The following is a 25,560-nucleotide window of genomic DNA, read 5'->3' on the forward strand; positions in this document are numbered from 1 at the left end:
CTTGTGAATTTTTAGCATTTACTTGACTAGAGCTTTTGCAGTATGACACTGAGTCTGCTATTTATGCAGGTTCTTCAGCTAGATAATGATAATAGAACTGTGTTTATGAGGAAACCAGTTTCTAGATTGCTTTTGACCTCCGTACCTGCAGCGGGCTGAAAAACTTCAGTGAGAGCACATGTCACAGAGTAGCATGTGTCTCCTTTCCCAGTATCACTGTTGACAACAGCTTTATAAAAGTCCTCAAAGCAGCTTATTTATTTCAGTTAATAAATTAGGTTTTAAGCTCCATGGTCTTGCCTCAGACAATTAACTAACAACCCAGACTTCAATTACTGCTATAACAAGAGTTCTTATGCATTGTTATTGCCTAAAGGAGCCTGTGCCCAGCCAAACTAGAGAAATGCATCATTTTAATATTTTACATTGTCTCATATCTCTGCAGTTGTTTCCTCCCTCAAATTTAATAATATAAAGTTTCTTTTGTTAAAGGAACCATATAACCTTTCTCCTGCTTGTGCAAACGAAGAAATCATAATCCTGTTGCCATGGAATGAAATTAGCTTTGGGATTATGGGTGGGGAAAGCTTTGCATTAATAGAAATCTGCTGTTTAAACTTGTTTTAATAGAGACCCTGAAACTAAGTCATGCAAATAGTTTCTCCTATTTAATTAATTATCAGAAGTTAATTGGCCCTCAAAAAACAAGTTTACAAGGGGTAAAATCTTGCTTATCCTACTCAGGGGAAAAAATCCTCTCTGAAGTCCAGAGGAATACTCACATGTGTGAGGTAAGAAGGATCAGGGCCAATGTATACTTTGTTTTGTCTGTCATAAATCTATGTATCTAATCTGTGTTTATACATCCACTCATCAGCATAGGATCTAGACTCTGGCTACAAAACACTAAGTTTAACAATGAATTAAGCCTGAAAGGGGGACACTGTTTCAGTCAATACATTCCTTTGCTCAGGGAAAGGTTTCTTTGACTTACTGTCACTTCAGTATTGCAGGAAAACATATCTAAAGAAATGGGGCTTGAAATGTGCACTGAATGTGGCCAGCCTGGTTCATCCTGATCACCTGTAGCAGTGTTCTAGAATGTAGGGCCTGCAAAGCTCTGCCCACTGAGTACATTGGCTCTTCACAGTGCTTCTCCTACCTCCCTTGTTTAAAAAGTAGTGTACAAATCAATGGGCTTTTGCAGAGTTATGGCCAATGTCTGAAGTGTGCTAAGAAAATCCAGAATAACAATGTTAAGTGTTGTTACATCATGGAGTAACTGAAAAATAGTAATTAACGGAAAGAAAATAATTGCTGACTGTCAGAAGTTAAGATGGTGGCCTGTTACGCAGTGGAGACCAGACATGTCAAGTAAAAACACATAGGACGGCTGGTTAAGACAGCAAGCTCAGTACTTAGGGTATAAATTTGGAAGTCAGCAATTTTGACTTCAGCGAGTACTGAAATGCTGCAGTTTATCATTGGGCAATAAGTGAAAAACACTAACCAACTGACACTGCAGAGGGAATTGGGTAGTAGAATCTTTATGTGGCCAGGATAAAAGGTCTGTTTTGCTATATAAAGTCTTATGAAGCCCTGAGGGAATTGCAGCCAGTTAGATCACATTTTTAGCTGAGCATTCTGACACCTCTCTTTTTGGCAAGTAATTCATTATTAGTGCACTGTAGTGGAGGGAGAAGGAAGGACAGTCTGCATGTTCATTTGAAAAAATAAGATACCTGATGCTATTAATGTTCCTATTGTTTCTCACTACATTAATGCTTTACTTCATAGTTAACTGTATTTTGGTGAAAAAAACCATAATGTGTTCAATCTTAGAGTATACATTTAAAAATAAAAAAAGATAATTTAAATGTAAAGACTGCATCTTCCTAATTTACTCCCCACTTTTGAAAAATTGGATTGATAGTCTGATAACCTGTTTATACTTCCATGTTTTAACAAGTTATTTTTTTAATTCCCATGTTTACAGGATGTGATTGGTGGAACTCTGATTTCAGCTGCGTTAATTGTACTCACATATCCTGCATGGGATATCATAGACCACTTGATGTTAACCAGTCCATTCTGCCCTATACTTTCCACAGTCGTGCCCCTTCTCCTATGTTACAACTATCCCAAACTAGAGGATTACAGCCCTACTCGAGCAGACACGACGACTGTCCTTGGAGCAGGAGCTGGAGCAACCATAGGATTCTGGTTGAATAACCTATATGAAGCACCAAACTATCCCAACGAAAGTCTTCATCTCAGCCTTCCTCCAATCACTGAAATGATGATGGTGGTGCTGGCAAAGTTCTTAGTAGGGATATTTATTCTTTTGGTCACACGTTATTTCATCAAAGGCCTGGCCCTCCGTGTGTTGTGTTCTAGGTACCAGGTTTCTCTCAACAATCTAAAAGTCAGACAACGACTGGAAATAGAAGTGCCCTACAAATTTATAACATATTTTTCTGTTGGCTTCAGTGCTACAGTGCTTGTGCCATTAGTACATGAGTTATTAGGATTAATATGAGTGTGATGCATTGTTAGAAATAGTTTATTGCAAAACCATGTTGAAGATGCAAAGAATTTACTCAAAGGAAAAGACTTCACCAGAAAGTGTGTTGTGCCTTTCTGCACTGGCCTAAAATATCTACTGTTGAATATCCCAGGGAATCACTGAATGTAATTTTAAGATTAGAAATTACTGGCTAGTCTGTACCCACAGCTACAGATCTGTGATCCAGGTGGTTAATATGATGAGTACAAAAACAAGAACTCCTGTTTGTTTTGTTTACTTTCCAAAAAGTTAGCATGTGCTACAGTTTCAGTGTTGTGTCACTCACGGTTCAGCCTCAGTACTTCACTCCTCTGTTTTGGAAACATCACAAAGGTGATGCTTACACGGTTGGATATATGGCAGGTTTCCCTCACTGCATCCTGCAATCTCTGATGGCCTCCCACACTTCAAGTAAGGGATTCTGTTTTATGATGCCATGTAGGGTGTAGCAGATACAAGAGAGCAATTCTGCTGCAGGGACAGAATCAGCTCCACAGTGGTCAGGAATTGGGGTTAGTATAAATACTGCTACTGAGAATAAGAAAAGTGTGCATGTGTAAGCAGCAGGGCTGAGAAGGCCTCATATGGGGAAGAAGCTGCCAACCTAGTATTAAAGCTCCACTCTCCAGCCTATCATTGCTCAATATTGTGTTCTCCTGGGTAATTGGGCAGCCAAAGGAAGAAGTTGCTGAGGGAGGAAATCCACAGGGAAGGTAGCAGGAAATTAGAAGTGATCAGAAAGAGGTAAGCCTGGCTAAGTGGGTGGCTAGCCAAAAACAAAATGAGAATGGCTTGAAATGACATAGGGCCTGATGCTGCCATGAAGCTGCGCTTTAAAACTGGCATGGATTCAGTGGAAGTGTCCTGCTGACTAAGATGTCAGGCTCTCTGAATTAGATGCCCTTAGGAACTAACATGCACAGAAACCATAAACCTAGATAAGGTTACACATATGTGTTTCCCTTGTGACTGCTCTTAATTGTTAAATGTTGAAATTTTATGACACTTTTTGTACTTGTTACTTGATGTAATCCGTCTTCTCAGTACACGGACAGCTTTCCTTGTTAAGACTTGTTTTACCTATTGGAAAACTAACTTTTTTCTTTTGTGTTTCATACCAAAAATCTTACTGAAATATTACTGAAAATTCTGCTTGGCTATGCTTCAACTAGGGAAGTGAGCACACAACGGGGAGCCACGTGCTCCTGAATCAATATCCCAGCTGCCATGGATTCCCTCTTGGGAAAACCACTTATCTACCTTGCCTCAGTTCCTCCATCCCTAAAAGTGCAACAATAATTTCTGCCTACCTCACAGGGATGTTGTGAGGACTAATTAGTGTTTCAAGTGTATTATGGAAAGTGCTGAGTATTAACAGTCAAGTGACCATAAAACACAGTGATACAATGGCCATAATTTTCTGGTGCTAAGCTCCACTATGATTTGTCTTCTGTGCATCTTGCATTAGTACACAAGAATAGTCATGTTCTTAACCATTAATAGTTAAGGGTGGCTGCTGCTGCTGTGACTTCCAGGACACTAAAACGTGTTAGCAATTGCACCAATAAGCTGATAGAAGTTCAGCTGTGATTGTAGTTCAGTTAAAAAAAAAATAGGTAATGCTGCTAGACCTTGACTCCTCCTCCACTTCCCCATCATATTATGAATGTGCCAATCTATATATTATACTGCTGCATTTATAGCTGAAAGCAGGGCCTGGGGGCCTTTTCTTAGATAATTTATGAGAAGTAGAGCCATCACTCTTTGCTGCTGGCCACTGCTTTTTTAAAAAATTTGTGTAGGTTTGAGCTTTTAGGCCATTACAAAGGCTACCATCTTCCCCTGTAAAATGAATGTGTAATTTGTGAGCAGCGTTAAATGTGGAAGAAGAATGTAAATGGGGTGAATTGCCAGTGTTGGCTAGTTTTAGATTCATGTATTCAGACAGTATGGCTTTGCCCTGCTCGCCCCTGAGTAGATTTGGAAGAGATGCTTGCTTTTAGAAAAAGTTAGCAACCACTCCAGGAGAATACGAGATACAAGCTGACATTTCAAATGTAGCATTAAGTATACACATACAGCCGACCCAAAATTTAATAGCCATTTAGTAAATACGAACACTTTAGTACCAAAATGTATAGAAGACTGTAGTTAAATCAAGATGCACTTCACCACTACACCAGAATACCTTAAAATACCTTCCAATAAAGGTGTTTTATAATATGGGGCTGCATGAAGGCAAAGATCTGAAGCCCTGTAGAGGTGTTATTTCATGTCGTAGTGAAAGAGACTAAAGCAGAAAAAAGGTACAATAAGTGGAAGTTTCCTTAACTCATAACGCTAAGTCAACTAGACTCAAAAAGTGGCTTAAGTTTAGCTGGGTCTTTCATACAGTTTTAGTTAAAATACTGCTATTCTGAACTGTGGCTATTCTGTGCTATCAAACTTTTATAATATACATCTAAGCTTGGATTTATAAAGTATGTGCACATTTCTATTTTTTGTAGCATTCTGTTGCATGTGACTTATGCAACCCCTACCCACTGTTCTCTTCCAGCAGTCTTACCTGGTTTGCTTCAAACTTTAAAATAAATTTATTTCCAAAAGCTGGTGGGTTTTATTTACTTTGTAGCTTGTCACATCTTTATTAATCTTTGAAACTGGTTGATATGGAAAGGGAATGGCTTGAAGTTTGAAACATCCATTACCTGCGCAATCAATTGCCACCTCCATCTGCAGTAAACCTGTAAACTCCCATAGTAGACCTGTTATGGTCATTAATGTCGATGTTCTGTAGTTACAACTATCCCACCAAGGTATTAATAAAGATAGGAAGAATTTTAAAAGCCTACCAAACAGCATAAATATGCTATCCACAGGAAATTAAATGTTTTTAATTCTGTGTGCAAACCTTTAATTACAGGAGAAGCAGTGATTAATAGTGGCCCTAAACATCAGAGATTAGAAAAATCCGTCTGTATAACCAGTATAGATTTGGAAAAAAGGTATGGTTATTTTTACTAAACAGCACTAGCTAACAATTTTAAATGCCACTTAGAACCTAGCATAATTGAGGTTTAACACTTATACATTTGTGGTATCAAGTCACGATCAACGCTGCATGGGCCCTCATGTGTAAAACAGCATGAGGTTAGTGCAAATTTATAGCCAAGAACATGGTAGCAATAAACAAAAACATCTCATGATCAATAAACTGTGTTTCCTAAAAAGTCCATAATAGGGTTCCAAAAAGCCTCGAGTAAATCCCTTCTCTTTCTCAAGCTACAAGTGCTCTTCTCCTGCACAGCTGTTGGGCACAGTCAGGTGAAAACATTCTGCCTCTGCTGTGTGGTACTGATTTTCCAGTGTCTCAGTGAGACATTACAGCCATTAGTCCAAGTACTAAATTTTTTTTTTTTTTTTTAAAGGATTGGGTCAAAATAGTAAAAAACACCTTCTCATTTCTGTATTTAAAAATAATTTTGGAAAGGATCCTGCACCCTCCCTCTACTGCTCTGTTGAACACACATGCTTACTGTTATGACTTCACATGGCCTGCTGCAATGTATGTGACCTACTGTGAAGTGAGGCCTTCTTTAGAACCTCTCCTGTAGTCAGTATGCAGCTACTTCTCTGTGATTGGATATCAGGCATTAGAGATGGGAGAGGATTCCTAACAGAGGCAGACCTAAGACATACCTGAGTTTAATATCTTGTGTCACTGAATCAGATCCACATTTGGTTGTCTGTGACGGAAAAAAATTGTCTAATAACTGTTTGGTGACTTATGTAGAAGGTTCAGTTCTTGCTCAACAAATGTTCACACTGCAAACACTATTTCTGTCTATGATGCTACGTGACTTTGTTGCTTGCTGGTAATCTCGCCAAGGATAGTGTTGCCGCTCTTCAACAAGAGCAGCTAGTCCAGGGATCGGCAACCTTTGGCACACGGCTCGCCAGGGTAAGCACCCTGGCGGGCCGGGCCGGGCGGGTTTGTTTACCTGCTACGTCTGCAGGTTCAGCCGATCGCAGCTCCCAGTGGCTACAGTTCGTCGTCCCAGGCCAATGGAGGCTGTAGGAAGTGGTGAGGGCCAAGTGATGTGCTGGCCGCCGCTTCCCACCACCCCCATTGGCCTGGAGTGGCAAACTGTGACCACTGGGAGCCGCAGTCAGCTGAACCTGTGGACGTGGCAGGTAAACAAACTGTCCCGGCCCGCCAGGGTGCTTACCCTGGCGAGCCGTGTGCCAAAGGTTGCTGATCCCTGAGCTGGTCAAATTTTGGATATTCCAGTTGGAAGTAGAAATTGATATAGTTTGGTATTCTATTTGATACAATCTTATTTACAAGGAATATACAAAGTCCACCTTCTCCAAATGCAGGAGGAACCAAGAACAAAAGGAACAGGTTCCTAGCTTACAGCTCCAAGCCTCTTTAGCCAACAGACCCAAAAGCTCTTGCTTTAGATTTTCCCAGGGTCACACTATGCTCACAGGCTCCTGGTTGGCTTTCTTGCTTTTTGCCTATGCTTCTCTTTCACCCCCCAACCCCCACCTGATCACAATCCCCAGTCAAACCCTTAGCCCAAATGATGGTAGTTTCTTGGCAGAGTCTTCTAAATTTAAAATGTAGATTGCCCTAGCTGCGGCACTCAGAAGTGTGAAAAATTCGTAACCTCTGAGTGATCTAGTTAAGGCGATCAACCCGCCCCCCCTCCCCCGTCTAGAATTCTTCCATCAACCTTGCTACCAACATGCAGGATAGTTTTCTGTCATCTTAGGAAGTGTCTACAATACAGCACTAGGGCGGCATAGCTGCAGCTGTGCCACTGTAGTGTAGACATGTGTGTGCATATACATGATGCTTTCCCTGCCTCACTGTGCCCATTCTTCTGCACAAATGTATCAATAAAGGGATCACTAGTCAGAGAACCCAGAATTGTAGCAGTGCAAGCTTCATTTTGGGGAAGTTAGGTTTCTATGTTTGGTATATATATGTATGTACAATTTTTACATCAATACTGTGTCCCAAAATAAGTCTCTCTTAGCTGTTGCGTTGTTTCTCATAGGTTTAGATAACAGGCTGGCTTCTTTGATTATACAAGTAGTGCCAGTGTGGCCAGTCATTCTTGCCTCACCAGCTAAAGATTACTAAGTTATTTTCAAAATATTTGTGGTGGCTGTTACCATGTGTGACATCACAAATGGGAGGGCACCAAGCAGCCGTCCATGGGTTTATTGCTTGTAATGACTACATCAAGTTGCTCTATACAGTCACTGGGTTGCCCCACTGATTTTAAATGAGCATATGCAATTACAAGGTGAAGTCCAATAAATCACAGAATTTATTATATTGAGAAGGAGTCACCAAGATTTAAAAAAGGATGAGTTATTTATCAGAGATGATGGGGCTAGATCTCCCAGTTATTGATTTTCCATCTGAAAGTCAACTGCTTCTGGACTTTTGTAGTTACTAATATTACTTAAATGACTTAAGTATTTGGATTACTGGAAATGCCTCTGAGCTATCTCAGAGGCCTATTCAGAAATTTCATCTAGTGCAAAAAGCAGCTGGCTACAACTAAGAGGCGGTCTGTGGATGGAGCATGTTGTCTGTTTTTTCCAGGTTCAGTTTAAGGTATTTATCTGTAAAGATTCTATCCATGCTACCAGAGAGCGCACTCTCCCTGTGCACCATATCAGAAGTAAGTGCAATTATGGTAAATGGATTTTGTACAGTAGGAAGTTCGTTTTCAGTTGACTTGTCAGTTTTTCATCTCTAATATACATTTAATAGTGTAACTATACCTGCTGACTATTGCTGGGGCCCGCTAGACCAGGCTTGCACAACTCATAAAGCGGCGAGAGCCATATTACTCCAAAGAAAACAGCCGAGGGCCGAACCCCCCCTCCGGCCCCGCCAAAATCCCCCCTCCCCAGCGCCTCCCAGCCCCCCTGAAATACCCCTCCTCCAGCACTGCCCGCCCCACGGAAACAAACCCTCCTTCCCCAGCGCTGCCCCACCGAAACAGGGGTATTGAACCTTGATATATAGCAGGCCCCTAAGGCAGTATAATTAAGGTAAAAGAAAAAATGTCTTTTTGCTAGAAGTAGAATAAGATCTTCTCCCAACTTTGTAATCAATTGTCCTGTTGAATGAATGAGGTGTGGATGAGGAAGACGTGGAAGGCAGCACCTCCAGACAGCTGCAACCCTTGGAGAGGAGATGGGAGCCAGACCAGATCAGAAGAACAGGTCAGCCACAGACTCGTAGCTTGCCACCTCAGCCCCCCCTTCCCCGCCGCCGGCTCACCTGCCCCCCCCACTGCCTGCTCACTCGCCTCCTCAACCCCCCACACCTCCCGCTTGCCTCCTCACCACCTGCCACTGCCCACCCGCCTCTTCAGCCTCCCTCCCTCACCCGCCGCTTAACTGCTCACCCCCCACGGGCCACACAGTGAGCCCACCTACTCACCCCCCGCAGGCCACACAGTGAGCTCACGCGGGCCACATGCGGCCCCTGGGTCGCATGTTGTGCTGGCCTGCGATAGACAAATTAAACAAAATCTGGCCTCTGTGGTGATGGTAGGCTAGGAGATGGGTTATAAATCCCAGTAGATCTTGACATAGGGTGATCACTAGCTGGCCTTAGGAAGAGGTTTCCTCCCACCATATACTTTGGTCTGGGCCAGCATGATGGTTCCTTCTATTCTAACTACTACATGAGTTAGACTAGCTGTTTCTTTTTACTTTATTGTTGTCAGTTCCCTACAGCAGGAGTTCTCAAACATCATTACATTGCAACCCCCTTCTGACAACAAAATTTGCAACATGACCCAGGAGGGGGGAAAGAAGCCTGAGCCTGCCCGAGCCCCATCACCATGGGTGCGTGGGAGGGGCAAAGCCGAAGCCCAAGGGCTTCAGCCCCAGGCAGATGGCCCATAACCTGAGCCCCACCACTCAGAGCTGAAGCCCCTCAGGCTTCGGCTTCAGCCCTGTGTGGTAGGGCTCAGGCTGTGGCCCTGGGTCCCAGCAAGTCTAAGCCAGCCTTGGCAACCTCATGAAAATGGGGTTGCGTCACACAGTTTGAGAACTCCTGCCCTAGGGTAAACTCTCTTTATGGGCCCAACCCCCCCACTCTCTCCACAACCTATATGCAAAATTAACAACCTTCTCTTTTGGTAGGCGATTCTAGCCCCTTGCTGATTTGGGGGCAAGAGGAAGGAAGAAAGGGAACCAACGTTTCTGTTCTGCATTCTAGTTCTAACCCTTATGCTTTCTGAACAGGGAGGAAGCTAAGACATGCAATATACACAGACACTAGAGGGAGCTTCACAAAACAACCAGAAGGGGAAGAGACAATAACAAGATGGTGGAGATTTGCATGTACAGAGTTTGCTTGCACAAAAATTCAATTAAACCTACTTTTGTTTAACTACATTTTCTGTGCGTGATTGTGTGTGGGCGGAGGGTTAGCACATGCTGTGTGACAGTGAGAAGAAAACAACCAAATAAAGTGACACTTCATGTGTGTGTGTGTACACATGTATATACACACACACATATATAAAATATGTGTGTACACATATATATATATACACACACACATAATAGTAATGTGTGTGTGTGTACACACACACACACACGTCTCCTACCATACAGCCTTAGCTATGCTGGCTGTCACTCCACGTACAGAGCTGTGATGGTCCCCAATTCCTCCCTTACCCATCCTGATTGGTGTTCCTTCCCAGAGGGCAACTAGTCTGAGGCAATTCCTGTCACATGACGTGTGGAGGTCGGAGGTTGCCAGCTTACAAGAAGCTCTGTAATGTGCACAGCAGTCTCTCAGGTGAAGCAGGAACCTGGGGCCTGGCTCACTGATTTCCTGCTGTGCTTATTTAGTGCCCCTCGGCAAAGCTAAGAATCATTGAAACTGTAAACAACAGTGGCATCTGTCCAAAAGCAGAAACTGCCCAGGGAGAGATGTTGCCTTAATCTAGACATCAATCTGTAATAGAAATAGTAATTGTAACCATAGACTAGGGTAGAGGGATATACATCAGATAACTTCTAGTTCCTCCCACTTACTGCATAGAGCAAATTTCAGAGGAACTCAACTATTAAACCTCACAAGACATCAGAGCAGTAAGTTGTATACTTGTTTTACAGATGGTTGAAATGAGCCACCTTCCAAAGGTCAACCAGCAGGTTAGTGGGAATCCCAAGCTCCTCTGCCCCTCAGTTCATCAACCCCACTTCAACCTGTAAAAACAAATAAAAGCACGTCCATCAGACCTCATAATAGATTAGAGAAAAACATTCCAAGTAGACCTTAAATACAGACACCACCCTAGCAAACAGTGCCACCGAGCCTCTGAATTATGAGAGCTGATAGGAAAACAAAATGTTAAGTGCAGGTATTCTGATGAATACAGTAGTTACAGTAATGTTAGCAGTAAGGAGAATGCATGAATAGGTGCTGCTATGCTCCCTTTCTCCATGCAGAGGTCTGTCTGTATTTTTCTAGCTCTTTCATACTCAGCACTAGTATCAAATTCTGTCAATGTCTTAAGGTTAAAGCCTGTTTCTTTTCTTTTCTTATTAACTGGTAAAGAAATATGCACTGTACTGGTCAGTATGGGGATTATACACTGAGAAGGATAAAAGGTAACATCTTCCCCTCTAGAGTTTGGATAATTGGTATTTACTTAGACCAAAGACAGTAGACTGGTCTAAACACTTGGAAATCCAAGGTAACAGTAAAATACTGTGACCCATTGGTAAGCCTCTCAGTTGACAATAGTAAATCCTCCATTACTCAGACTCCGATCTCCTAATACAATCAGCTCTAATTTTGACTGACAATTTCTCTGCAGACACTCCTTCCCAGAACCCATGTTACGAGGAGGTTGAATTGTCTAAGAAGCAAGAAAGCCCATCACCTTTTCTGTTTTGTTCGCATCACTGGCTACTTAACCTTGACAAGAGCCTCCTGGAAACTAAAAGCTCATTCTCAAAAAGCCGAGCCTTGATCTCTAATCATTTTGCTGCAAAGACACTACTGCTGCTTGACTGAATTCTAAAATGTGTTATAGAAGGGCTCAGCCTGCTAACAGTTATCTGGAAAAAAACACAAAACAACAATTTTTCTTCATTTCTCATGTTTTGACCAGTTCTACTCTATAGACAAGTCTGTACCTTCAACCCTTAGCACGTTTCATCTCACCTGTACAAAACACAGAATCTTCAAGATCCTTCCCTCCTGATGCTGCAAGTCATTTATCCATTTTGCCCCCACTTATGGCCAGAGCTCAAAGCCAACGAAGGGAGGTTCTATTCACGACCAGTGGACTGTACTAGCAATAATGGTTTGGGATCAGTAGTGAGACAAACTAATTTTGAGCCTCTCTAAAATTCAATCAGTCCGAAAGTTTCACCTTGTTATTGGGTTCCAATGGTGTCAGAAAGAGGTATTTAAGTAAAGGACAGCAGAAAAATAATCTACTGCAATAAGCCTCATCACTGTGGTTTCCTTTGGTAATGAATGCTACATTAGTGCAATGGATGCCATGGCTAAGAGTAAGTGTAGTATCTTTTGCAGAGGGAGATGGGTATATGGACTGGAGACTTACTGCTGGTGCAAGAAAGGTATAAACTCTTGCAGTATGAACAGAACAAACTGCAAGAGATCTGGGTTCAATCCCCAGATGTCAGACTTCTCAGACGACCTTGGGCAAATCACTTACTAGAACCTTCCAGTTATTGAGCACTTGCAGCTCCCGCTTATGTTAAGTAGAGTTGTGGGGAGCCAGAAACTCTAAAAAGCAGCTCCTTAGTTCCTCAGTTTGCCTCTCTAACTTAAATGTAATTTCCCCTGTCACAAGGAATTATTGGATAACATCACTGGTTGTGAGGCACTCAGATGCCAAGGCGATATAAAGCCAGAGAGAAAAAAACTTGACCCATAACCCTTCCCACAGAGACCATTGCAGCGCAATGATTAGTAACAACCTAACCAGGCCATTATTCAATAGAGGATAAGCTCAAAGGAGAATTGGGACACAGTGTCCAAAAATCTTGTGTATGGAAGTATATTTAATGTACAGAAGTATGCCTGCGCTATGCTGAAATGCAAATCTGCCTTATTGTGGTTCTAATCCCCACGTATGACCCACTAATAAAAAGGGTTTTTTTAATACTTACCATCTGTGTTCAAGCTTGTTTCCCACACTGAAAGCTTGCCTGGTTATAGCTGTGTAGGCATCACAAAGAATATACCTTTCAACTGACAAGGCTTGATAATCCCTGAGGGACTTTAAACTGCAAGCTGCAGTTCTCTCACTCTATGCGTGGTAGAGTCAGTTGCCTTACGTATGTAATATCTTCTCATTTCATGTTTGTCATGCAGAGAAGTAAAATCTACACTTCCATCTGATAGTAACTGTAACTCACTGACAATAAGATTTCCAGATGGGTAGCTGTAATGCATTTTTTCATAATATATTAACACACAGTCCCCCACCTGTTAAGAATAATGAAAGATTTACCATTAAAAAGACCTAATGGTTCCATTCATGGGTGCTTTGAAGTAATACATCTTGGAAGACAGTTGACCTTACCATCACCATTTTCTACACATCTCCCTTGTTATTTAGTTGGCATTTGTAACACTCTTGTCCACCACCACTCAGCTGTTTACATTTATACTGTCCTTCCCCTACAGGACTAGATCTGGCAGGCTCCCCCAGTAGAAATAAGGGTACATTGTATTGGTGCAAGATATGTAACAGTCATAACCGGCAACTTTAGAACTGGCTATAATGCAGTGTGAACAACTGTCAAGATTATAACATGAGTAAAGAGCTTGCTTAAAAGCAACACAAGAAGTCTACGGACTCAGCTGTTCTACGTGGGAATGGATATCTGGAGAAATGCTGCAGCTTGGGGCAGGCTCATTTTCCAAGCTAGTGGAGGCCATGAAGGAGAAAACTATTGTGCCCCCTTGTGAAAACTGACCTACATAAACAGCAATACCTCTGTCATGCTGAGAGGTTCCAATAGGCGATCAGAGCAAATGACAACCACACTGAGAGGCCTTGAGGATTGGCAAGACAAGGAAGGTAACACAAATGGTCAGTCATTACAGCAAACACACAAGGCTGGGTAAGGAGGTGCAAAACAACTATATCAATGCCCACTCTCAAATGCTGCGGCAGGAGTTGAAATCCATTGCTATGGCTATGCAAGTGCAGCATGAAACGTATCAAGTTCTGCAGACATACATCATAGCCTCCATCCCATAAAACCTTTGATCAATATTTTTGGACTCTAAGCAAAAAGGTCAGTCTGCTTTTTGTTTTTTTAAATTTCTCTCTCCAATTTGGTTAGTGCAGCGCTTCAAAGTGATAAGGCTTATATCTACCACGAAATAATTCCAACTTTGATTTTTCTTTGACTTTAGAATGATAAGAGATCAAAGGTTTTGCTTACTGCATTGCAGGAGATATTGTATAAGTCTTGCTTACAAAATAGCTCTGGTTTTCATGAAAAAGTTTATTTCCCTTCCCCAACCACCGATGAGCAAATGACAACCGTACAGAATAAAAGCTCAATTCCTTAGTTCTGCTCACATTCGTTCAACATTTGTGCTAATCAATTATCTTATTTCATGCAATAAGAAAAGAATGAGATTCCTGTTATGCAGCCATAATCAGTTACAGTATGAAGCTCTGTCTGTGGAACATTTCTGATTTTGAAAACTAATCATGTGCTTTGCCATTGCATTTCTCTTGTAATACACTGGGATTTTACCCAACTTTTTTTGTGTGTGTGTGGGGGTGGGGAGTAAACACATTGATGGCACATTCTAGCCCTAGTTACCACGTTCTTACATTGCAAATGACAGCCTAATTGTAATGTAAGGAACATATTTACACATGGAGCCAGACCGTGTTTTTCTAGTTTATTAGAAAATTGTAGTATAAGTGGATGTTCTCTGCAGAGAGAGACTAAGGGGCATGGTTGCATGTGAAGTGGACATTTGGAGGTGATATAACAGTTTTGTCTTCACAAGAAGGGCTCAATATTGATCTCTAGGGCAGAGCATGGCATGGTGAGCTCAAATTTGGTGATAACATCAGGGTGAAGGACTCCAAGCTTTCCGATACTTTGACCTTTGGCAAAGATCTCAGCACAACGGCCAGGGAAGAAAGCCGAGTCTGAAAAGAAAGTGAGAGAAAAATCAATATTTCTTCAGGCTAAAAAAGTTAATAGACATTTAACAGTGAGAACAAAGCTTTTATTATTTAACCGGTTTCTCTGCTAAGAATGGGCTCTCTCACTTTCTAGCATTAATAGATGTGCAATGATTGACAAAACAAGGAAACACTTCGAGTTAAAAATAAAACGTGGAGCCCTAACGTGGACATTTCCCCCCCACTCTAAAGTTGTTTTGACAAGCATTTTTCCTATAATAGAAATCAGCGCAGATGAGTAAAGTCAGCAGAGAGACACTGAAGTTAACAAGAAATTTAGCATACTTCAAGTATTATCCAAAAACCTGAATGTTTCCCACCTTATTATGTTTAGGAAAATAAAGCTTGCTGTCATCTAAGGGGTGAGCAGGAATGTCACGCTTGATTACATGCCACATTACTTGTAACATGACCTACATTCCTTATCTGGAGAAGAGCTTTTAAGCAGTTTCATGTATACTGTAAAACCACAGCAATGACTGACTCAAAGGAAGCCTGAGATCTTCCTCTATATATCTCAAATCAAGCATCAAGTTTTTAAATGTTATTTGGTAGTTTAAAAAAAAAATTAGTTGTAACAGTAATAGAGGAAGTCAGCAAAGGAAGAAACACGAGGATTTCTCACTGGGAGCCCCTTACTGTCTGGGAACTTATACACCGACATTAAGGTCTTGTCTACATAGGAAAGTTATACCAATATAAGCTAAATAGTGAATTTAAACCAATATAGTTACACAGGTCTATACCCCACATTATAAAAGTGGCTTTTACATTGGATTAGCTCCTGTTACTTTGGAAGGGTTTTAAGCTACATTGAAAAGAGTCACTCTTATACTTGGAAATAGTATAAACATGGGGAGTTGTGTAGGTATAACTACACTGGTTTACAATATCTATACAATTATACCAATATAACTGGTAAAACTTTCCTGTGTACACAAGCCTTAAATGCCACAGATGTAGAAAGTTCTACTCTGCTAACAAACTTCTGAAACAGTTGATAAGTATTTCCTTCTATCTTCTCTAATAATGAAGTGCAGGATTCACACATCAACAACAGTTCTTCCCTGTGACTGCTGTAGGCAAACATTACTGGATAGTATTTCCAAGTTAGTAAGATTTAAGATTCCAAAAATGTTTTTTTAGATTCAGGAAAAATACGTTCTAGGGAGAAGTGGAGAAGGGAGGGAAAATACTGGGAGAAACAACTCTTCCCTCTCTTTTCCTGTCAGGTCAGTCACAAACAAAGCCCTAAACTGCATCAGTGGATGGGAGTTATTTTATTACACCAGAAGGAACCTTGCAAGGGTCTAGGGTCTATTTGATCTCATCTTAAATTACTAAAAATGAGACCTGTGACTCACGTCCTAGTGTACTGGGACCTCCTGGAATCAAAGCATATAACTCTGGACCAGAGTGATTTACCCAATGGGACAAGAAGAACGGTAGCTAGTAGCTCTAGCAGAGTTCCTTGTGTACAGTCCCCTCAAGAGAGGGGAGGGTATAAGGAGTAGGCAAGGCCTCTCAACTCCATTGATCGCCCACACTGTTCTGCTGCTACCCAGAAGGAGGTCCAGCTTTCAGCTACATTAATATTTGAACAGATCTCCACTCAGAACTCTGGTGAGTCACCAGGAGACAGTACCACAGAGAGTGGTCAATCCCAAACTCTACTGCCCCCTACGCTTCTCTTCACTGTATTAAAAAAAAAAAACCCACAAAACACCTTCTACAAGAAAACCCAATGAAGCATTCCTTGTACGGTGAGATTCAGGGGAAGACACAGCAAGGGAGAAGCTCATCCCCCTCCCACTCACTTCTGCAGATGCTGTGCTGAGGAGGTCATTCAGCAGACATCCTCTGTGGCAGGGAGGGTCTCAGTTTTATTGACACTGGTGGGAACTGAGTCAGTGCAGAGCCCTGGGCCAACGTGCTCTGGGCCCTGCATAAGGCCAAAGACAGATTCCCTAATGGCAGTTTTCTCTTTGGTTTCTCTGAAGTGCTATTAAAATTCTGGCAGGAATAGGCTCAAGTCATTATAATGTGCTGAGGAAGAGCCATTTAAAATGGCAATATCAGGTCAAATTCAGCCCTGAACCTCAGGTTCATCTTTTATGAAACTCAAAGAGCCAACAGACATGGGGTCCCAAATTTTCTTCTTCTTTAAAACATCAATGGGAACTTATTTTGAAAAGTCCTCCTGCAGTGGTCATAGACAAAGTTTACAAGGGCAAGAATCTGAAAATAAAAATTAATTATTCTGCACTCACTAGCCAACCTGTGGCAAATACCAACAGAATGTTAATATATATTTCACTCTGTACTGTTTGTTAAAACTGAAAGTGTTAGTAAACAATAATAGTAATATAAATAAGGAAATGCTTTTAAAAATATTTTGAATGAGAGAATGTCTTTAAATCTAATCGCACTATTCCAGTCTCAGTTATAAGGCCAATCCAACATTGGTATACATATTTATATTGGACATTTAAAACTGAAATTATGTGCACCGTAAATTCTACTGAAATGTTGATCTAGCTAAACAGTCTCTTTCTACTGCCAAACTGTTCTACCCAAAATGGTCCCTTAAAGTAAAGCTTGAAAAAATAAAATTAGAAAAGCAAAACAAGTGTCGTGTATACTAACCTCTCTTTCACTTTCAGTGAAAACCTAATCAAGAAATAAAATATGCTTGCTGTCAGTGACGACAGTTGCCCATTTGGTGTATAAAGCTGGTATTGTACCAACTTATTTGAATAGGATACAGTGATGTTCTCTTCAAGACTTGAGTTTTAAATTTAACAAGCAGAAGAGCAATGTGTCAATATGGTCTGATAGCAAGAGACTGTGTCAAAGTCATTAAACTGTATCCCAAAAACGCTGTTTAAGAATATGCCTAGCGGATAGTCAGGAGACAGAGTCAGAACTCCCAATATCTATTCTGTCGATTTCTGTCTGTGCCACTCAGTGTGTAGGAACGTGTCTTACTTAACCCTCTGGTGCCTCAGTTTTCTGGGTACACCACCCTCTATCCTTATGTTTAATTGTTTTTAACATGCTTTGAGACCTTTGGATCATGCTATAATAATATTGTACTGAGGTCACCCTAAAATGAAATCAGTTTTTGTCACTACATCATTATCATGGTTATACAAACTGCCCCTTCATTAGAAGAGGGATATATAACCTATGGTATTCAATGAGTTAATACTAAGCCATATATTTATGCAGGGACCTGATCATCACTGGGCTTAATAAGGATCATATTATACCACATCTCTCTCTGGAAGTTCTGATTTATTCATTTGTGCAGCAAAGAGTAGTTGCATAGAGTCCCAACTATAAAAAGGCATATGTATATTGGATACTCCTTTGTTAGAGGTCATAACGAGCAGGACTGCTGAACTAATTGGTTTCAGAATGGCTGCATTACTGGAAGAGGGCTGTTATTGGTATCAAAGTTAAATAAGTTATTAGCAAAAGCTTCAATAAAGTAATCCACTGCCACGCCAGTATTTTGTTTTGTTTCTAAAACTGTTGCCTCAGAAGAGTTAGAATCCTGTGACCAATACACATTCTAGAAGATATTATATATAAAGCAATAAGTCATGCTACATGTAGAATATTTTATTTGGACTTCTTTGAGACTGTTACAGTGTTTGCTGTTGTAAGTTTGTGAGGAGCTTATGGACACAATGAAGAGTGGTCACATTTCTCAGGCTTTATGCCGCTTGCCATTGTGTGAAACTGGTTTACACAGGAATAGTCTACTAGCCAGGAATTTCTAATATGCACACAACCTAGTCAGCAGTTAGCAAACTTTTTTTTCCCACCTATGCCCAGCTTTGCCCTACCCAAAAGCAGTGGTATTAATGAAATTATTCGTGTTTTTAGAAAGATATTCCCCAAAACACTAACATCCTAAACTTTAAACTCTAAAACTTTAGGATGCCATGGGATGAAACGCTAAAACGGCTACTTTTTTCTAACAAGCAATTAATGTGTAATTTGCCATAATCAACCTCTTATAAAAGCAATAACTAAAATTCAGTATTGTACAAGTATTAGTTTGTAAACTCTTTAGAGCAGGGAGTTTATCCTTGTTTTGTAAAGGCATTTCTTTAGCACTACATGGGTAATGAGCAATAACGTAGTAAAGGAATGCACCAGCAGCAAGAAAAAAGATCAGCTAGAACCTGAACACTGATAGAGGTGTGGTCCCACTAGCCATCACTGGCTGAGAATAGAAAAGAACTCACTATGGTTCTGGGGGTTCTCTCTTTCAGGCTGTTTGTCAGTGTCTTGCTGTTGTTCCCATCAGCTAAGTTTGGAGAATGCACTCTGATTTCATATCTTACTTTGAGGTTCCATGTAGCCTTCAGTGTGAGGAATTAGACATAAAACTCCCATTAACAGGAGGCATGCCATGGACTCCCAGCGCATGGTGCTGAGAATTCAACCCTCCATACTAGCTCTTTACTTCTGTTCATACTCAGTCAGGGATGTCCGTTATTTGTCAAATGCAATAGATGTGCAGGCTACTTTACAAACAAGAAAATCACATAACAGAGATGAGATTCTATAGTAAATAAGAAATGAGAACAAAGGGGTCGGGGACATAAGCTTCAGGATCTCTCCTGGACCAGTCAACTGTTGAACTCTGCAGTGGAGAGGCACAGATTCCTGTTTTGTTTGAATTAAACTGGACTGTTCACATATGAAGTTGAAAATTGACTTCAATTTAATTTTAATACAGCTTCAAAGCAGAAAAGGGTCCAAATGGCATTCTCCCAGCAAAGCTAGCAGCAGGCAATTTGTGGTCTTTGTGTGGACACATAGAATCAACAGTAATATCTGTGGCAAGGTTATCTACATAGTCACTTCAAGAGTTTCATGGTTGTGAAAAGTTGTTAAGTCCAAGTTTCTTTAGTGTAGAGGTTTTACTAGTTAAGCAGTCACTAAACTTCACCTCTAAATTACCTGTAATGATCAGCTAGCATACGGACCAGGCCTTAACCCTTTGCTGCTAGGTGAGATTTCACATCAATAATTACTGAAGCAATTATGTTGTAAGTCTCCTAAAGGAGATCCTGGCTTGTGCCAAAAGCTTATTAAGAGCCCACATTAGGTTAAAGATTGTAATTTACTACTCCATTCACTTTTATGACTAACTTTAGATTAAAGAACAGGGTCTCCTGATTTAACTAATCCCCTCATACTCCATAAACAAAAACGTCAAACTAGGAGAAATTCAAAAAGCTTCACTTGCAAATACCAGTTCAAGTGTCTAAAATTCACCTTGAAATCCAGTTAGAGATCTAATTGTCATTGCTGATAGACTCCCAACAGGTCAGAAGAAACCAAACAAAGGTGGTAGTGGGAGAAAATCATCTTTTAATATGTCAACATTATAACCAGCAGCTATGAAAGGGGTTGGGATGAAATGCAATACAATGCCTTCTGACAAAAAGAGACTCTAAAGCCAGTAATGTCTTAGGCATACTACATGCAAGCAACAGACAAAAGCCATATCTTATAGGTGCAAACAAGAATTTAATTTTCAGCACTCAGTGAGGTGGAAAAAATTCCTTTAATTAAAGCTTTTGTAGCATCTCCTCAAAATCTATAATTGTCTTTCTGTGTTCAGACAGTAGGACCACTTTGATTGCTTTGGGGGTAATTCTTTGGCCAGTAATCCAATGAAGAACCTAGTCTTTAGCACATTTTCTGGCTAATTGACCTTCAAAAGGCTTGGTGAGCTCTCTCTGCTCTTCGTTGTCAAACACCTTGCACAGTTTCTTTTCACTGCCCATTCTTGGCCCCTCTCTCCTTTAAAAAAGATTAAGGTAATATTATAGGCCTAGAGTTAGGATAAGCTTTAGAACATACCAATTCATTCCTATAATTTGAGGGAACTTCGGAAGTCAAAGCTTAAGCGGGTAACTGAGTGGACCCTGAATTCTAAAAGCAGCAGAGCTGTGTTTTTGAGCATGTGGCATCTAAAGTCTTTCATCTTAATTCCATTCCCATTGGTTACTTTATTTGCCCATTTACTTGCTTATCCTAGATTCCTCTTTTGAAGTGTCTCATCTGCTCTCTATATTTGCAGATTTTCCTTAAATCATGTTCTTTACTTTATAGATTTGCTTTTTTTCCTTGTAAATATACAAAAAAAGTCATGGATCCAGTACCTGACAAGTCAACATCTGAAAAGAAACTGGCATTCCTTGCGCATTCTGTGCAGGCTCAGTCCCCAGAAACTTAGACCTAACTATAACAAAGTCAGTGGAAATAATCTTCCCTACTTCAGGGAGAAAAACACGTTTCTATACTCATCTCTATTTCGGTTTATTCTAAAAATCGTAGCTTTTCTGATCATCGGATTAAGACAATACATGATCTATATAACAATACACAATCTATTGCCACAAAGTAGTATAGCTGTATGTAGTATAAACTGCATAAATATTAATTAGACTTCAAAATACACTATCCTGCATGGCTACATCTTGCCATGACACAATTCAAGGTGTCCAAAAATAGGAGCCTAAAATGAAGCTCCCAAATTCCACCTGACTTTTCACAAGTATTGAGACTTCAAGAGCTCCCATTAAAGTCAACCCATTGTCACCAACCCCTCTGTCACAGCTAGTGAATACAGTTAGTTATTGAGGCCAATGGCAGCTTCTGGGGGGGGGGCGGGGGCGGAATCCATCAACTTTAAGCTCCTGGTTTCGAAAAACTTGACCTTTCTCTTGACAAGATGTCTCATTACACAGGATGCCCCAAATGACACAACTGTAAAACCTGGCTAATAGGGCAAACAAATCAATATGATCACGTTAAGTGTGTTCCTTTACATGCCCCCGCCCCCCCCCCCTTTTTTTTTAAGAGGTAAAATCAAATGTAAAAATTTTAGGGGAGAAAAGGCAAAGCAACAAAAATTACTGAGTTACAATTACTTAAATATCAACATAGTCACCTGCACCTACACACTGATCTAGCAGGTTCACAGTCTGGTGTGTTCAATTAAATGTATATTTACCATATTGGTTTTCTCTTTCATTTTCACAGGTATTCATACCAAAGGTTTTGGAGGGAAGGTCAATGGCACAGTCAATTATCTACTTCTGTGGTATACTGGATACCTCCAAATAGAGCTCAGCTTGGAAACCCTTGAGAGGACAACAATAAGCCCAGGGACTGTAGAATCCTGGACATACTTACAATTAAGAGCAAACAAAAATATTCTGTTCACAAAGCACTCGGACAAAAGCTAAATCATTTGTATGTGTCACCAGACCCCCAAGATACAAACACAACCGTATAATATATTTGAAAGTCATATTTAAAATAAAATAGAAGTTTACACTTTTATATAACAGTATCTCTCTGTTACTTGTAATAATTTTATTTCTATGGATGTGTCTGCTCTAAAACCCTCCCAGCAGATCTGGGTATATTTTATTGTAATACGTTGGCTGAAATTTATTTTGTTCCTGTCCATACTCTGGTTTTTAACAACGCCTGAAATAGTTTTCAAACACAGTTGCAGTCCATAGTCATAACACTGTTTGGGCCCCACAGTTAATGGTTACAACCGTTCCAAGGAATCATGTTATTTATGTAGGTTTCAAAGACGTCTCTATACTAGTATTTCTCTTCCAGTTGTATTGGATCACACAAGCAGCTTCCATCCCATCTACACTAAACTCTAGTCAAGAATTCTTGCTCATTCTTCCTCCCCCTATGGCAGTCATAGTTGGAGTGCTAGAATAAACTGGCTGCTGGAATTTTAGCTTTGTCATTTTGTAGTTTAGAAATATAACAGACACGAGACAAAATAGGAGCAGTAAAACAGTGTTATACATATATATACACAGTACCTCCAATGTAATTTAAAATTATCTGTAAAAATAATATACACTCCCACAAGAGCCTGATTATCTGTGTGAATGCTGAGGATGACTAAGGGAAATGAATGATTCAGATCACTGATTTCAATGACAGGATTTAATTTATTCTTTGAAAGTGGAACAGAATGAGTGTTAAAATTATATGCCAATGGAAAAATGTATACTGAGTATAGTATACATTGAATACAAATCCTTGGGAGAATTCTCCCACCACTTCTGTATGTTTCTTTAGGAATTCACATGTGCATAGCAAATGCACTGAACTCACTGCATTTGCTTTGGTGCTGCAATTAGGAAAAATGGCATGCCTAGCTCAGAATTTACCTGCGTTATAAGCTAGCTTTATGAAGCAGCTACACCTTTGTCTATTTTTAAGGACCATTCTGAAAACCAGATCTCAGTAATACTGTACATGATTAAGCAGTGGTTTAGCAATGAAGTACACTGAAATCTTACATCCGGTCTAATCCAAACGTTAATCTGGTATTATTTATGTCATTGCTCATTTATAAGACAGGAGAATTCCTAACTGCAAACAATATAAAGACTGGACTTTTTTCAGATGTATAACCATTTAACTTACACTTGAAATGAAATATTTCGAGAACCTAAAGTCTTTAACACTGGAAAGCCTAATCCCCCAATTCAATGGCTACCTTTCATCCCCTTTTGATCATCAAAAGGAAGGAAACTCTCCCAAAACATGACAGTCCTTAGAATCTGTCAGACAGACTGGGGAACAAAGAGTATTATTAAGTCTAATTTTCTAAAGCTCTTTGGAGCAGAGACTGTAATTTATTATATGCTTGTACAGCACCTAGCACAACGGGGCTCCAGCTGATTTGTGGCCATTAGGCATGACCCAAATATAAATGTTAAATAATAATAACGCTTGAGTCAAGTCACAGTCTACATGTGCATCAGAAAGACATTTTTTCTATTTATCTTAAATAAATGCTATTTTACTTGGCTTATTTTATTTCAAGCCCCAGAGTAAGTCATCTTCTTTTGTGATCTGCTGACATTACCTGGTTTGAAATTCATAGAACCACTTGTGAGTTGACTTTCATGACTGTCACTTTTCCTGCTATTTAGAAAACGGCTTAGCCAATTAGCCTGCAGAATACTATATCATTACACTGAAGACCTCAGCCTTCACTCATCTTTAAGGGGAATTTTTAAGATTATTAGGACTAAGATTTTTAGCTATGTTAAGGATGAAAATAAACCATTTTCAACTTGAAAATTCAGTGATTCTAAGTGAACGTAAAGTCAATTCCTCAGTCACAGGAGTCCACATTTCCTACTCTTTACAAAACAAGTTTGAAGGGAAGATTTTCCTGAAAATTATTCCGTTTTGAATGTCTTTTGCATCCACCTGTGCAAGGAGAACAGAATCCTGAACTCAATACTTGCCAGTTAATTGCAAGAGAAACGTGTGTGTTCTAAAGAGAGAGATTTGGAAGGGTCTGCTTAGATCTGGAATTCTACAGCAATATCAAGATGAATGATTTTCCTCAGACATTTATTTTTAAAAAATCTTGTTTGAATGCTAACAACTGTTTAATTGTATGTTGCACTACAAGGAGCCTAACGCTGTGTTTTGTAGCATACTTCAGGCTGATGAGCCCCAAACTCTAAAATCAGAATCTCACAAGACAGATGGCAAGCAATGTGTCTCTACATTTCTGTCACAACAGATGCATACGTGGGAAAAGGTCTACACCAGTTCTTAAAAAGATTCGCTGAAACCCCCCCCCCAAAAACACAGAATAATCAGGGCTAAGTAAAATTAGAACTATTTTAACAAACAGTACTTACACGGCTGCTTTTTACATCCACCCATTTTATGGACTTTTAATTTGGATACATAAAAATGACCATTATTTACACATGTTTTGCAATAGACCACTGAGGTCTCAGCTGAGATCAGTGGAGGGCCCCATTGTATTAGATGATGCACAAAATACATAAATGCAGTCCCTGTCCTAAAGAGCTTAAAATCTAAATTGGCAAGACAGACTGGATTGGAGATGGGGGGCAGGGAAAGGGAGGGGGCACAAAGCAGAGGCACAGAGAGGGGAAGCGTCTTGCATAAGATCACAGCAAATTAGTGCAAGAGCTGGGATAGAACTGAAGGATGAAATTCTGTCTCTGTTGAAGTCAACAGGAGTTTCATTATTGACTTAAATGGGGCATAACTGCACCCCAAGTGTTTGGGATCCCAGTCCATTGTCCTAGCCACTGGACCATGCTGCCTCCCCAAAGAATGGAGGTTTGTAATCGGGAGTCTATCATTGATGTTAACTACTTATATAAATCATCTTTTGGAAGGGGGAGGAACACAAAACAGTTGAAAATACAGTATCTGGTCTAGCTATGAAATAGTTTGCCATTTTAAGGAGGAAGATAGTGACAAGCTAATGTTTTAATATGAGAGTCAGGCTGGAGGTTCTAGACTTCTGAGACTAAGGAATAAACGCTACTTATGATGTACGATTAGAAAAAGATAGTCACACTAGGAAAGCAAGGGATTAAGCCCAGAAGTCTCCACAATGAAGAAACAGCAATGAAGCAAAGAATAAAGGGCAGAGAGAAGAAAAACATTTTGAGAACCAGGTCAGAGCTACAAATACCAGGGTCATAGACGTTCTTAAGGAAGACCTCTCACATGGAACTGGTAGACAGTGAAATCACTGCTTCAGAGTATTTAGATGTAAAGGAGAATTTTATATTTTTGAACATTTCCACCAAGTCATGCAGAAAACCTGATGGGAGCAGGAACAAGGTAATCGCCAAACTTATGACAGAAGGAAGGGGGACAGAA

At 40.3% G+C, this 25,560-nt stretch overlaps 2 protein-coding genes across 3 annotated transcripts in view; one reads left to right on the forward strand and one right to left on the reverse strand.

Annotated features, from left to right (window-relative positions):
• Positions 1 to 4,152, forward strand: part of SGPP2 (sphingosine-1-phosphate phosphatase 2) — an 84,284-nt gene extending 80,132 nt beyond the window's left edge. For both annotated transcript variants that reach the window (XM_050964096.1, XM_050964098.1), the window contains one exon: positions 1,997 to 4,152. In XM_050964096.1, coding sequence (XP_050820053.1) covers positions 1,997 to 2,539 — 543 coding nt within the window. In that variant the 3' untranslated portion in view covers positions 2,540 to 4,152. The remainder of the gene's footprint in view (positions 1 to 1,996) is intronic.
• A 10,359-nt stretch (positions 4,153 to 14,511) lies between these two features.
• Positions 14,512 to 25,560, reverse strand: part of FARSB (phenylalanyl-tRNA synthetase subunit beta) — a 52,010-nt gene continuing 40,961 nt past the window's right edge. The window contains exon 17 of the mRNA XM_050964056.1: positions 14,512 to 14,781. Within this exon, the coding sequence (XP_050820013.1) occupies positions 14,630 to 14,781 (152 nt within the window). The 3' untranslated portion in view covers positions 14,512 to 14,629. The remainder of the gene's footprint in view (positions 14,782 to 25,560) is intronic.

This window comes from Gopherus flavomarginatus, chromosome 8, assembly GCF_025201925.1.
Source record: "Gopherus flavomarginatus isolate rGopFla2 chromosome 8, rGopFla2.mat.asm, whole genome shotgun sequence".
NCBI lineage: Eukaryota > Metazoa > Chordata > Testudines > Testudinidae > Gopherus > Gopherus flavomarginatus.